The sequence below is a fragment of the Odontomachus brunneus genome, unplaced genomic scaffold, assembly GCF_010583005.1.
Source record: "Odontomachus brunneus isolate Ranch 3 - 2012 unplaced genomic scaffold, Obru_v1 Obru_scaffold_006, whole genome shotgun sequence".
Lineage (NCBI taxonomy): Eukaryota > Metazoa > Arthropoda > Insecta > Hymenoptera > Formicidae > Odontomachus > Odontomachus brunneus.
The window spans coordinates 1,205,585-1,221,165 of NW_022639456.1; the positions used below are offsets into that span (position 1 = coordinate 1,205,585).

The 15,581-nt window shown below is 48.3% G+C and overlaps 1 protein-coding gene across 1 annotated transcript in view; it reads left to right on the forward strand.

The window, feature by feature from the left end:
- The window catches only part of LOC116851343 (serine-rich adhesin for platelets-like), a 54,572-nt gene extending 38,991 nt beyond the window's left edge, over positions 1-15,581 (forward strand). Inside the window, exons 9-10 of the mRNA XM_032830666.1 lie at positions 10,888-11,165; positions 11,298-15,581. Of these exons, the coding sequence (XP_032686557.1) occupies positions 10,888-11,165; positions 11,298-14,807 (3,788 nt within the window). The 3' untranslated portion in view covers positions 14,808-15,581. The remainder of the gene's footprint in view (positions 1-10,887; positions 11,166-11,297) is intronic.

A 15,581-nucleotide genomic window follows, 5' to 3' on the forward strand; every position in this document is an offset into this window, starting at 1 on the left:
TGTGTCAGCAAAAAGATATCGTACGAGGAAAGCGGTCAGTCTCTCTAATCGACTACTAAAATTGATTCCATTCAACCCGCATCGCGGGTAACAATGCATACACGGGAATTTTAACACAGTAAGGGTAATAAAAAAGTCGTATTTCATTCGACAAATTCGCTATGCGCTTTCTCGATGAACGGAAATGTCAAATGTAGGATAACCGCAAGAGAGCTCGCTTTGCGAGTGTTGTAAACTAGGCGTCGTAAATTTTAGTCCCAGTAGACACGTGGTTTTCTCAAAGTCTCACTGTGTCCAAAAATTTCTCAATTAGAATTATTTATAAGAAAAATAATAGATAATGCCATAACGGTCACTAGCGATCAACGTTCGATATACTTTATATGTTAAATATTAAAGAATGAATAAGGACTGTAAGATAGATAGTTGACGTTGAGAAATTATTACAACTACTTCCAATTTAAGTTTGACTAATGTGAGGTAAAAGTTCGAGAAGTTATATTTTCATTACTTTTTGATAACGTAAAGACACTTCTGTTGCTCTTCAATCTTGGAATACGACATTACGATAAGTGGTGAGTCAGTGTTTACGTCGACTATTATCTTTGGTATAAAAGAATAGTAATTCGCAAATGGAGATACGTGACGTTTATCTATCCTCGATGGGACAAAAATACTTTATTGCGACGCCAAGTATATATCCATTTACACACTCTGCCTTATATACGCTTTACTCTCTCCTCTCGCTTCCGCTTACTTCTCTCCGTCTCACTGACAAAAAAAGCGAATTTCTTTTTCCTTCTTTCTAAATCTGCACGAAATCGTAATATCGTATAGACGTTGTCGGCGACGTTTAACGGCACTTCTAACTGTGCATAAATAGTTAATAACGCAACAAAAGCGAGTTGACTTAATTCTGTGCAGTTCAAACGAATTTCCAAGAACATCAATTCCGCGACTGACGTTATCACCGATAATTTTATCTTAACAATATCGCAAAGTATCGTCGAATATCTCTCACTGACGTGTCGCCCGATATAAGTTCCTCAAGTAAGAGTCTGGACAACGTTTGATTGAAAATGGTATCTGCATTACTAAAATAGGTCTTTTAATTCCCAAAAGAAATTGATTCCTTTTATATCTATATCTTTTATATTTATATCTTTTATATCTATATATTCCTTTTATATCTATATATCCCATTAAATAGCAATTTTTACTACAGAAAAGTCTAGAGTTTTGTGGAGTTTATAACTATGAAGTTTATGTGATAATCCTCAGACCTACCATTTTTGATTAAACAATAAACTGGATCAATCAGTAAGAAGTCAGTAACACGAATAAGGTATTACTAAAGACTATCAGTCCTGGGTAAATTTAAGTATTATTAGCAAAGAGGTTTCGAGAAGCTCGGAGGTAATTGAAGAAGGATGACATTATCGACTATTTTTAGCTATCCAATATAGTACTAATTTTTAAATTTTTTACTATCTACTATTACAATTTACTATTATTTACAACTATCTTGATGCTTTATCGTTGTGCACAGAAACCAAAATGAAGTATATTTAGTATTGTTATGAAAATGCATCTCTATAGTTATCTGTAAAAACATTTATCTGCATTGATTTACGCATTTTTATCGACAAATTTACCGACAGAGGGTTATTGAACAGTGAGATTTCTGGTGCGTAAAATTTCGTAAGACCAATCTGATATCATTAGTGTTAAGCGAAGAGCACACACTCTTGCATAAAAACGTAATGCACAACGCATAAGAAAATTGACCAATCAGAGTCCTTCATTTTCATCGTGGCAATAAAAATGAGAATTCTGGTTGATCAATTTTCTTACGCGTTGTGCATTATGCCTTTATGTAAAGGTGTGCGCTCCCCGCTTTACTTGGTCGATGCCAGAGATGTCCTCAGTCGAGGAATCCCAACACTGTTACGGACGTTTGAATGTGGCGCGCTGCGACGCGAGCATGCGCAGCGCGGCCATGATTGGTCGCGAGCGCGGCTGCGGGCGACCAATCGGCGGGCGACCAATCGGCGGGCGACCAATCGGCGGGCGTGCCGCCAATTGTTGCGTCGCGTTAGAAGGGGATCGCCGGCAGTTCCTTACGAGCCTCGTACGGTTGTGAGTGCGCGCCCTCCTTGTTCGAGCTTCCCTCGAGAGTTTGTCGCTGTGCACGAGATATACGCCAGCCTCTCTCGAAGGATCGGATTATACACACGCGTATCGCTTCTTCGGTGAGACCGTGATCTTTCTGCATCTCTCTGCGCGACTGTGGCTGCATCCGCTGACCGGGTGCGGAGGACCAGGCACGTTCTCTCGGAGGTACGTTGAATAAGTCACGCACGCACGCTCGCGCGCGCACGGCCTCCATCGTTCCACCGGGAACGCCGAGGCCGAAATGTGAATTTAAATTTGGAACGGACAGCGTGGCGCGACGTTTCGGTCGCAAATGCGCCGCGAAATAACCCGCGACGACGACGACGACGACGACGACGACGACGACGAACACGAGTACGACGGTCGCGCCGGCCGGCGCACGCCGACCGGGGGGTTAAGCCCTCGGCCGGCGGAATTTCCAATGTGGTGCTCGCGATGAAAATACGTTCTACGCGACGCGATAGTAGCGGCGCTTCTGTCGTTGAGAATAGACGTAGAATCCGTGGCCCGGAAGTCAGAACTACGCGGTGAGTGTGTATACCGGTTTCGAACCGGGCTCAGTCTCATCTCGCTCTCGCTCCTTCGTTCTCACGTACACGCGCTTCTACATCTTTTCTCTCTTTCCTTTCTCCTCGGCTCTGTCTCTCTTGAAGCGAGCGTTAAAAGTCGAATCAAGAGCGGTACCTGCCGTTTTCGCCCTCTCTTCCTTGCGCGTTCGACGCCTCCCAACGCATCTGTCGTGCGTCTTTCGTGTGAACAAGAAAGAAACAAAGAAGCGAAGAGAGAGAAAGAGCGAATGAGCGAGAGAGAGTGAGAGAGGCGGAAAAAGACAGTTCTGCGGGACGTATCATGCGAAGCGTGTACGAAAATATCGTGTTGTGAAATCACTGTGTTGTGTACCGTCCTGTGGACGGCGTGTCATCGTCACAGTCGTTGTCGTTGTCCGAAAATCGAGGTCGCGTCCCGCGGATTTGTCCTCGCACGTTGTGTCAATGATCGTTCATGCTGCTCTGCGCCGTTCAGTTTCACCTTCAGCGAGTTACAAGAGATCGCACCGGCGAGCTTAATTCTCGCAGCTGTAAATACGCGAAAATAGATCTTACGCCAGTTCTCGCAATGCTTGCGGTATAGTCGTGACTAAACGCGGCGAAGACTCATCCTCGCGCGCGCGCCGAGCAACAGCGAATTCCGAACTCGTCAGAATTTCAACGGAGTATCGTCTCCCTCTCCCCCACTCCGAACTGCCCTTTTTCGAGGACACATGTCAGTCTCAAATTTGCGAGGACAGTTTCTCCAAGATACACGGGAATTCTCCGAATTCTCCGGGTTACGAAAAAAATGCCAAAAAATTACAAACAGAAAGATGAGCTTGCCGAGATATGAATCTTGCAAAATCAACTCGCCGAGGCTACTACGACCGGTTCTAATGAGCCCCAAAAATTCCGCTTTCACCGATGCGCCTTTATTCCCAAGACAGAGCGAGAGAACTTGGCGAAAGAGAGACGGAGAGAAAAGAGCGAAAAGATTTGCGAATCGCACCATGGTCGCGATGCGAAAAATTAACAGTCATGATTTTACAACGAATGTTCTTAACGCATTAAAATTCTAATGATTCTCGTAGCTGCATTGAGTGGTGCGTGCGATATGACGGAGCAAACGTTCAAGAGAGAGAAAGAGAGAGACAGACAGATGATAAAGTCGAAGTTGTCAGTACTGGCCGTTGATAAGGAAATTGCAATTCGCTTCTCTCATAGCGTGCGCGACGCGTAAAATCGCCAAGCCCGGCGATAATCGAGCGAGTTAATTGCAAATTGATAGCCGCCCCGAGGCCGCGGGGGCGGCTTTTCACGAAGATGCTTTCCTCGCATGCCCCCCGGGGTTTCTCTCTCTCCCTCTCCCTCATGATGCAATTAATCCGCCGATCGCGTGTGTCCCCTTCCCACGTCGCGTGTGTTGTCGTCCAGGCGTGTATTTATAGACTCGAAAGTAACGTGTGCGATCCGTTCCGCGTCCCGACGTGAAGGTGGCGGTGGTGGGTCGTCCTCGCCGTTGCCGCGCGACACCAAGGTAATTGGATCTCCGTCGCCACGTCGGGCACGCCGCGGAGAGCCTAGTCTTACGCTGATTTCAGCGAATTATCGCCGACGGAACGCGGCGGCTACGGTGACGCAACTCGGCGAATCGTTAGAGAGATCGTTCCGGTACTTCCGTCCGGCAGCGGCGGCGTTTGTTTCCTGCGCCGCGACGCTTTTACCGTACTGGAAGTTCCGTTCCGCTTCGAGAGTCCGCTCGACTCTCCGGCTTCACCTTCGAAATGTGATAAGTACTTTGTAAGTCGGTTGCTCTTTCTCAAAGTGAAGGCGCGCGCTCGGGCTTCTGCGACAACGCTGTCATCCCGCTGTCTGTTTGGTCGCTCTTCCATCTCGCCGGCGGCGCCCACTTCAATTCCGAAGAGCACAGAGATGAATCTGTCGCGTTAGCACGTCGCGCGCGGTGATGTCCGCGAATCTTCATACGTGGAATCACGAACGAAACGCGGCTTCTTACGGGAACGTCCCGTTCGAGAGGAAGAACTCCCTCTCATTACCGTATCCTTGCTTTCACAGACGGGAAGCAGAAATCAACGCGTATCTCGTAAGTTTTAAGTAAGAGATAATTGCCGGCGTGCTCTGTGAGGTTTATAAGCGATCACGTGAGGCGGAAAGAGAGAGAAAGAAAGGGAAGGAGAGATTATAGCGGCGCGCTGTGGGAAACGCTGCAGCACGAAAACGACGTTCCAAAAAAGGATTACCGAATCATCGGCGGATGCTGCTGAGTGACCGCCGGTAATAACGTCGAGAAAGAGAGATAACGTGCGTGTTTTTTTATTGCGCGCTAACGACTACTATAATGACGAGCGTGTTATCTACCGCCACACATCCTGTGCAACTTATATGCCGTAGATTCAAGGTAAAAGTACCAATGTCCGAACATATATCTAACCCTTATTGTTTCAACATTCTTATTGTTTTGCTCTTTAGATACGGACATTCAAACTTTCAATATGAAGCATACATAGATATATTCTATGTTAAAAGTTTCAATATTCATATTTAAGGCTCCTAGTCCCGCTGTTGCGGAACCCTGGACTTATGACGTCAGAAGCGAGAAAATGCATGCCAAAAATTCTTGCGTGCCATTTTTAAATCAAAAGATATTTGTGTGAAGGAATATTTTAGATCGCTTGAATGGCTACTTGTAAGATGCTTCGAAAACTATTCTTTTCCCTCATTATAGTTAATAAATATAGTCTTAAAATTAGCGCAATCTTCCTCCTTAACGCATCTTTCTTCGTGATTTTACCGTGTTGATTCTAACGCTATTTATCAGACTGTCAAGGAGAAGAATAATTTTCGCAGCATGTTGCAAGTACATTCAAGCATTCTGAAATATTCTTTCACACAAATATCTTTTGATCTGAAAATGGCACGCAAGAATATTTGGCATACGTGTTCTCGCTTCATCAATCCAGAATTTCGCAGCAGTGGGAGCCAGGAGCTTTAAGCTTCATCTACAATGTGCTCTTTGCTTCTTGTTTCTTTCTCTTTATCTCTGTCGAATTTAAGTCTCGAGCCTTTAGTTAGAAAAAGATAAAAAATAAACAAAAAACAAATGGCATATTGTAGATCACGCTTTAAGGAGCAAAATAATAAGGATCAAGTCCAGGTATCATGGTGATAATCTTACCTTTACTAAATTCCTCTTGAATTCCTCCAAGAAACAAACCTAAATCTATAATTCTCATATCTATTCAACTTCCATATCAAATTGTAGTGAAAGGGCCACTGAGTTTAGGCCTGCAACCAAAGAGAGAGAGAGAGAGAGAGAGAGAGAGAGAGAGAGAGAGAGAGAGAGAGAGAGAGAGAGAGTCCAGTATCAGATATGTTTTCGGCAATTGGTACCTTCACCTTAAGGTCCGTTTCCTTCGCCCTCCCCGTGCACTTCCGTCATCCTCTCTTTCCACCGTCGAGACGGAAGCATGTAAACATCGTCCATGTTTCTCACGCGCGCAAAGTGACAGATTACGAGCGTTCGTGCGGCCGTGAGGAAAGAACTCGCGAGCCTGTCCTCGCGAACTTCAACTCGGAGGAGAGAGGCGCGATAAAAGAAACTTGCCATACGGTCGCGCTCGGTGAATTCGCGTTAGTACCCGTATACATCGTTTGTTCTTAAATAAACGCTGCGACATTACTTAGATAACTATTTACGTAACGAGCGACGCGACGCGGTCCTCTGTTGCCGAGGGCGAACGAATGTGCGATGTGCGCGCATGTTCGCCGGCATACGCGCGACGATACGAGGCACACTTCGTCGGCCGTGTAGTTAAACCCGCCGTTTATTACTCCGGAATAATTACGGGAGTCGCCTGTCGCGTTTCTCTCTCTCTCTCTCTCTTTCTTTCCTTTTCTCTCTCCGTTTCTTTGTCGTGTTTCGTCCGTCTTCGCGGGCACGACTGTCCTCTGGTCATGTGCAAACGAAGCCGGACTACGACTCGTGCCTTTTCGCGACTTAAAATAGAAACTCCCTCTCGCCGTGTCTTTTCCGTGTCCGCGCGAAGCCCAAGGTTAATCCGCAGCGGTCCCGCGAATTCAAGTGAACTGTGCACCGCGATTTTTAGGAACTGAAAGAGCCGCGTGGAGGAGAGCGAACTTGATTCGGAAGAGTGAGATCTGTGTGTTTGAAAAAAAAAGAAACGGACGCTCGATTCAACAAAATTGCGATCGCCGATCGAACGTGGTATCCTATTTGCTCTCGCGATCCCGTTTCAATTATGCACTCCTGTTTCATTTATGCGCTCGCGCTCCGCGTCGAGTTCCTTTTTAGGTAATGTCTGGTTCTTGGGCGTGAAATCGAGCACAGCGCCGTCGTCGTTTTCGCATGTAAATCAACCGGTCATTACAGGCGATCATTTCGTTGTTTGTCCGCGACTAGACTGCGCTAGACAGCGGTGATTAAGGTATTATCCTTAGAAAGGGCGTGTGGAGAGTGTAAGACGCATTGGGTGGGATTTAATTCTCACCGTCCCCTTCTCAGTCTGTCCCCTTCAATTCTCCACTCTGTCCTATTTTTTCAGATTCCTCTCGTGACATTTCTGACGCATGTTTTGTCGTATCTCGGGAAATCCTAATTTCAGTTGAGTTGCGATTGGAAATATAATTTCACGAGTATCGTATGATTCAAGTGAAAAACTTTGATGTAACTTGAAATTCAGGTCTGAGCAACTCGCATGAAACAAGTTTCAATCAAGGACTATTAGTATGGGTCTTAATACAAATCTGGTAACTGGAAACTTATTCTACGTTTTACAGAGTTCAGAGTTAGATTTAAGTTTTTTTATTTGAATTATATATGCGACATTGTATTTGTAGTCGCGTTTTAGCTGTGAAAAACTCACGTCTATCTCCAAATTCAAATCTAAGTATCCCACCTGAGGCAAGTTTCAATTAACGACTATTAATACAAATTTCTAAGATGTCTTTCAGACATTCATGTTGTTTGGGACTAGTTGCTCTCGAAAAACATTGCGTCATCCTTCGCATAATTTTTTCTGGTTGAGCACTGTAATAACCGATCCGCGCATATCTCTCGGTATACTCGATATACTTGTATTTTTTATAGCATATCGCGAATATTTTATGTCCCAGGATACAACCGAGAGAAACTGTCTTACTCTCTCCTCCTCCTGTTTGTCCCTCACTCTCTTTCTCATCCACGTACTTTCGTCGGTCCTTCTGACACACGTCGGTTTAAAATTAACTCTCCCCTTTACTCTGCGTGCTCTCACGACCGATACACGCCGTGCACCGAAAGCGCGGCGTGTGAAAGTGGAAAAAAAGAGAGACACGGCGAGGACGGCAAAGGAAGATGACACACTCGCGCTTTTTCCCTCCGTCCTCTTCGCCGCGCATATTCCGTCCGCTGGGATGCGTCGTTGGGCGTTGGTCGTTCTTCGTCGCGATGCGCTTTCCTCGAAGGCACGACACGTGCGATCAGAACCGATCAGAAGGGGCGCGAAGGTGCGCGCGAAGTGGAATCGCGTTAGGCGCGATTCGTTATCGAGGCGAATCTTTTCGCGCATCTACCATCCGCGCTGGTTCCCTACTCGGCGCCGCGGGATATCATTTTTCGAAGTCGGATACAATAGCGTTGAACCCGCGGCGTTCATATGCCGCTCGTGTATCCGCACGGATGTGAAACGCGTTTGACGTGATAGAGCGCGTGGGAGAGAGCTTGGTCGGCACGAGTTTGCGTTGGTGGGCAAAGCAACTTAAGACAAAATTAAGAACGGGTTAAGCGAGCGCTCTCCGTGTGGGCCGCGCGTTTTTCTTAACGTCCCTTAACCAGTTTTCATGTAGGTTTTCCGGCCTCCAGTCAGGTGGGCCGATAGATCGAGGTTCACCTCGTGTAATTGTAGATCTTGTTCTTTCAGCTACGCTTTTTGCACAGAAAAGAACATTCTTGTTTGGGAAATATCTATTTTTGACACGATCTTTAGGTGAAATTACACAACGTTAAACGAAAATAAGTTACTTGCAAGAATATATTTTATGTAGTTCAACGAAAAAAAGCACAGAAGATCGAATTGAAAATGACATTTTTAAATGTCGGGAGAACATATTAAGAGCATTTCTCATGAGACTTATGTAATATTTCAAATAAAATGATAACATTGTTGGAATTCAAGACACTTGAAAGTTCTCCTGTCAAAATTATACATCGCTGCTCGCGTATATATGAAACGGTGATTTTTAATTTTTGATTATATCGTCTTTAATTGGATACTAACTCTTTTATTCTGTGTATAATCTCCACCTTTGTTCCCCCCCCCCTCCCCTGTTCTCGGTCTAAATGTGCTCTCACCTTGTCTCGACTCGTTAGAGCGGCGGAACAAAAATTTCACGCGTATCTTCAACAAGGAGAATTTTCTCCAGGCTCGTAATTGAAGTAGCACGGTTAGGGCCCGCATAATTTTCGGATGCAATTACACCTGTCACGTTTCGAAGGATTAAAATATCACGTGTCACGACGTGTGTGTAATAATGATACGAATTTATAATACCGGCGAATGACAACGGGCTTGCGACGATCACACGGCTGGATGAACCGTATCAGTCGGCGAAATTAATGAAACCGTATATACCTGCGGTTTATTCAAATTGGCAAATGTATCGGGATTAACCTGTCGCGTAAAACGCACGTTTAAAACCGAACGGAGCGTTTTTTTCCGCCGAAATTAATCGCGCATTATTAAAGCGTCCACTCCGTCATCGGATAACGGCAACGTAGCGGAAAAAATTCACCCTCGGGGTCGGGAATAGAAGAGGGTCCGTGGTGCTAATTCCGTTATCCCCCGTAAAAATCCTCAAGCCGGGAAACACCGTCTCTGCCGCTGGAGCTCACCGCTGCGAGTTCAATTTCGCGAGATTCGGGAAAACAGTGTTGGGAAGGTCAAGGATCCCTCGAATTCGTCCGAATATTCGTCACGCTAATAAATGCGACGTGTTCGGTTCGACGGTTTTCCGAGGTCCATCCAATCTCGGGGAGGCGACTCTCCCTCATCCACCTCCCCTTCCCCGTTCTACTATCCCGCGACACGGTGCACAGGTGGGTGGTGGTGGTGGTTGGATGGGTGGCGATGTAGAAGCGACGAGAGGGAGAGAGGTGTGCTCCGGGGGGGAGGCTCTCTGGACTAGATCGATAATGCATCTCTTGGCGGGCGTAGTTCCTCTTAGTCACCGGAGGGCGATCGCTCCGCTCCGCGAAGAGTCATTCCGTTTTACGAGCGTGCCGGTCGCGTCGTCGTCCTGCAGAGGGTGGGTGGGTGTCGTCGACTCGGTCGTCGCCCATACCAAATATATTGTATCCCGCGGTGTATGTATGTGTGTGTGACGCGCGATCGTGTCCTCTTCGTCCTCCGAACCTGATCAGCTCGCGTACACCGCTGATTGATTGCCGGTGACTCCTCGTTCGATCTCTCTGCTCGATATCCCTCCGGTCATTAGGAGAGGTATAGCTCGCAGGTACGTTGCCTCGCTGACGTTAACGAGGCGAATAGAAGCGTGTGGTTTGAGGGGAAAGCGTAATGCTCCCTCCTTCGCGTTGCTGAGCGAATTGTACTGGAACTCGTACGCGTTTACTGTGCAATAAGCGGGCGGTAGCTTCCGGGCTCTCGTGTGACGTTTGCTCTGGCAATTTTTTTTTTTGCGAGAACTCCGATAATCCTCGGATGAGGATAAAGCGGACAGACGAATCTGTCGTGGTAAACTAATAAGGAAATAAAGGTGTGAATATTGTAATATCACGTACGGTACCCTCGTAAGACGAAGCAGCACGAGAGCGCCTGTAAGAAACTCAAGCAAGTCAATAAATTATTGAAGAAAGAACGCCACGTTTACTCGACACACAAGCACGTGTGCGATACGCTGAATCTTCTTACTTGGTCGCGATAAAACGTGTCGCGTAACGAAAACCACCTGCCGTCCCCTTTCTCCGTTCAGAATGGTTCGAAAGATGCACATAAGTAGCGATGTTTGACGTCAGTGAGTGTGCGATTCGTTTGCATTTGATGAAAACTACATGAGAGAGTTAGAAGAGGAGAAGGTGGTGGCGTAGAGCGAATTATAATCTATGACTTCCAACTCCATCCCTAACTTCTCTCCACGCTTCTTCCAGAACCTCTCCAGCATGCACTGATCCCCGAAGCGGATAATGTAGCGGACAGTGAGGATTCCGAGGACGAGTGGAATTACTATCGTATCGATCCGAACAAAGAGGAGTCCGCGACGGCGACCCGCGCTGCAGCCCCGGGCGACGAGGAGAAGAACACACGGGAGAATCCCGAGCTTGACGTGAAGGATAACTCGGAAGTCCAATCTCTGGAGGAAGCGGCCGATATTAAATGCGAAAGACGAACGGAGGAGGAGACCTCGTCTGAGCTTATTGACACCGATGTAAGTATCGAACGTCGTTGTCGTCGCGTCGACCAGCTCGCGTCGCGATCGATAGAAAGATTTGTCATTCGGTGGCACAGTCTCTGTATGCGTGCGTGCGTTTGAGGGTGTGTAACGCTGTTGCGCTTTCAGATAAGCGACGAAAGAGAGTTGAAAGGAGAATCGGAGAGAAAGCTCGCCTGCAGCGAAGAAGAAGAGACACAAGAGGCAGACATGGATTTCCAACTGAATCCGAACGCGGCCGAATTCGTGCCGACGGCGGTGTCACCCACGTTGCTGGACCGCAGAAACATCACGGACTTTCCCATAAGCGGCTCGCCCCTGAAGCAAACGCTGGTGATGGACGATATCCCGGTGCCGACTCAGAGCGAATTTGAGGAGGAGGTGTCGCATCGTCCACGGGAGATAGACGAGAAGACAGATTATACGAATGGCGACCACGATAATCTGCAGGGCTTGGACGTGTCGGAGATCTCGTCGACGAGAGCCGAATTGGGCGACGAGTCGATTGCGCGCATAATGGCGACCACGCAACAGTGGAGCGCGAAGATGCGCGACGATGGCGGCGTCGGGTCCGAGGTGGAGGAATATGATATTGCCACGGATCCCATGGCGATGTCGTTCGCACCGGGCGACTTCGAGGTAGCATTCGAACGAGGCGTCGACTTGAACGCCGTGCACGACCTAAGCGGCGCAGACGTCGAGGGCGACGAGAATGAGTGTTACGTGCCGAACGACAACACACCGCCGCGTTCACCTGAACCTGAGCCGTACGCGAACGAGGATCGCACGCATACACCTTTCATGGATAAGTCGAACGATCTTCTGCACGCATCGTCGACACCGTACACCGACGGTGGTACATCTGCCGATCTCATAACGAATGAGGTCTTAACAGTGGAACAGCAGCAAACGTCATCCATCGAACAGGAACTCGGCGTTTCTCCGCTCACGGACGACCTCACAAGCGAGCATGAGACTCCCAAGCCGGAACCGATCGCCTCGCAGATCGACGACGATCACTTGGTGGCGAAAGAACAGGTCGAGGAAGTCAGCGAGAGCGCGCAATCCGCCGTCTCCGACCTACTAGAGACTCCGAATCTTGCGGCAGAATCTTGCGCGAAGGAATCTTCTTTGTCGTCTATGTCGCCGATGCAGGATACACTGGAGTGTGCTTCGCCGCAACCGGTGGAAGAGGAGACAGTGATACCCTCCGAATTGAGTCCAACGGCTGCTGTTCCCGTCGCCTCTTCTTTAGAAATCGACGTTTCCAAATTAAGCCAACAATACGACTTGGATCCATTTGCTTCAGACTGCGTCTCGAACACGAACGACGCGCCTGATCTTCTTCAGAAACCGTTGGATTCGGTGGTACCGGCTGGCAGGCAGAACGTAGATAATCTTATCTTCGAGGCATTATCGACTGAAGCGGTGACCGCTGCTGTGGATCAGCAACCGCAGGATTTGTGGGAGAGCATCGTTTGCACGAAGGAGCTGTCGCTAGAAAACACAGAAACGCCGACGAACATAACCGTGCAGCAAGAAGAGACGGACCACAAACCGAATACCGAGACCGAGGAAACCGCGAAACTGATGGAATACTTTTCGCAGGGCAATGAGATGTGTGAAATCAGAGCTGAAGATATGAAGATATCCACAGATTTCAGCGCGACGTACGAAAACGTCAACGCAACGATCGATTCTCTGATATCGGATGCAATCGTGAAAAGCACCACGGCGCCTGTAGAATCGAGCTACCACGAACCAATGTTGGAGATTGGTGAAGCACCAACGCTCGCGAATGTCGACATGAATCTGCTGGTCGATTTCTCAGCGCAGCAAGCACAAATTTTGCAAAACTCCGCGGAGATTGTAGGCTTTGACAGCGAGTCTATGTTCAAAGTTGATAAAGCGGCGGAAGTAACAAATGTCAGTGTGAACATGCTTGATGATTCGACGCAAGAACAACAAATCGAGAAGAGCTCTGCCGAACTTGTAGACTTGGATTCCAGCGAATCGAAGTTCAAGGATAACGAAGAAGTCCTCACGAACGTTGATGTCGTCGAGACGTCGTCGATTGTTACGTCGCAAAACGACACAGTCGTGCCAAGTACGCTCGCGAGCGTGGAAGAGCAAACGCAAGACGAGAAGATCCAATCGCTTTTGCTGGACAACACGCCGACGGAGGCCTTAGTGTCTAGTAATGTGCCGGAAGAACCAGAGAAAGAGAAGCCCATAGAGGTGACACCTACGAGCAACGAGACACTTGAGGAAAAAGTCACCGCCGAGAGTGTTTCCACAGACAAAACTGAAACCGCAGAGTTATCAGCGGATAAGCCGAAAGAGGAAATCGTTGCTGCCGAATCTACGACAGTAGTGATACCCGCCACAGCGACCGTAGCTGCAGCCGCTGCGGTGGCAACGGCGGTCGGTGCCGTCGCGAGCTCTGCCAAAGTCAAGAGCGCGAAACGCCCGACGAAAACTGCCACCACCACCACAACAACAACGAAAACGATCACGTCGACAACGAAGGCAGCGTCGGCGAAATCCACGCCGACCTCGCCCTCCAAAGCAGCTGTGAGTGCCACGACCGCGCGGACGACGAGCGCGACGTCGGCGCAATCGGCAGCGACGAAAAAACCAGCCGCGGCTCGTCCTAAGCAGCTCGACGGATCGGCTAAAGCTGCGGTCTCCAACACCACGACGAAGAGCAGCATCGCTGCTAAGACAGCAACGGCTGCTAAAGCCGCGACCACGACCGCAACGAAGTCTACGGCGTCTTCACGAGTCAGCGCCGTCGCATCAAGACCAAGAACCATAAATACTTCAATAACCTCGCCGAAGCCGAGCACTACCGGCGGACTTTCCGATAAGAAATCAACTACGGCGAACGGCGACGCGAAGCAGCTCGCGAGCAACAAACCCATCGCTGCCAAGTCGACGATAAGCAAAAGCACGACTAGCAGCAGCGGCACGAAGGCTACTACACTAGTCAAATCGTCGTCGACGACTACTAGAACATCCGTATCTGCAGTGTCATCGAAGCCGCGACCCACGTCCGCCTCCCTGGCCGTCAGAGCGTCCACGAACTCATCGCCGAAACCGGCGACGACGAGCGGACTTAACAACAGCATGTCGAGACCCAAAACCGCACCTGCTTCCAGCGGCGTTACCAAGACGCGTGAAAACACCGCCAAAACGAGCACGGTCAAGTCACCTATGATCGACAAGCAGATCAAGGAAACGGCCAACAAGCGAATCTCCCTTGGACGCAGCACCACCGGGACGTCGTCGACGACTGCGCCGAAGACTGGTCGCGCATCTGCGCCCGCTGCCACCGCCGCCAAATCACGTTTGACCAGTGCAAAATTGTCCAACACTACGACGGCTACCTCGCCCACGAAGAAAACGACGTCAAAGGTCGTCGCGTCCAGGGTGTCAACGAGCGCGAAAACCACGCCGTCGAACAAGACGAAGGCGTTGCCGAATGGAGTACCCGACAGCACGTTGGCTGTCACGACCGACAACGTTATAACTACGATGATGAACGACAAGCTCGTGGACGACGACGACGTGCCACGGAAGGATGCGTCGCCAGTGAACGTGCCGACCGATAATCAGCTGATCGTGACAGCCGACTGAATCGGTCGACCGGTGAGCCGAGGATCCATCGCCGCCGCCACCGCCGCCGCAGCCGCAGCAGTTTCGCGACAACGCACGCCGGCCTAGATTATCACACGTCGTCGCGGGTTTCATCATCGCGTGGACCGACCGACAGACCGAGAGAATAGGTTTTTCCTTCTTATTATTTATGGAGAGAAACTACACGCCCGCGCGCCGAACGTACGCTAGTAGTGCTTAGGGAATATACTATAATGTATGTCGAAAGGAGAAATTTTTACTTTCTATCATTACGTAAATATATATATATGTAACGGGAGGTGTTTCTGTCTATCAACGGAGAGATTGAGAAGGAGATAGAAGAGAGCGACGCGCATACCCTAAACATTGCTTTCGACATGGCTGCGACTCGCGAAGTTACATCGGAACCAAAATTGTGAAAACGTATCGGAGACGAAAAGGGCATATAGATGAGAAGTTGAGAAAGAGGAAGGAGGAGGAGGGGATGGATACTATGGAGATCGATGATAATGATGTAAATATGACAATGAGTATGATTTACGTAATATTTAATCTTTGTGCTGAGATCGCGAGAGGAATCAGGTGGTGCTCGTGACGGCCTGAAAAAAAGAAAAAGAGAAAAAATAGACTTTCAATTTTGATCCTAACTGAACAACGTGGCGGTATGTTACTCTTAATGTTTAACAAAACTCGATGGATTTTTTACAATTTTTTAATTTTATATGTGCATTATAATTGATAACGATTACTCGTGACATACTTACTCGAGCAAAA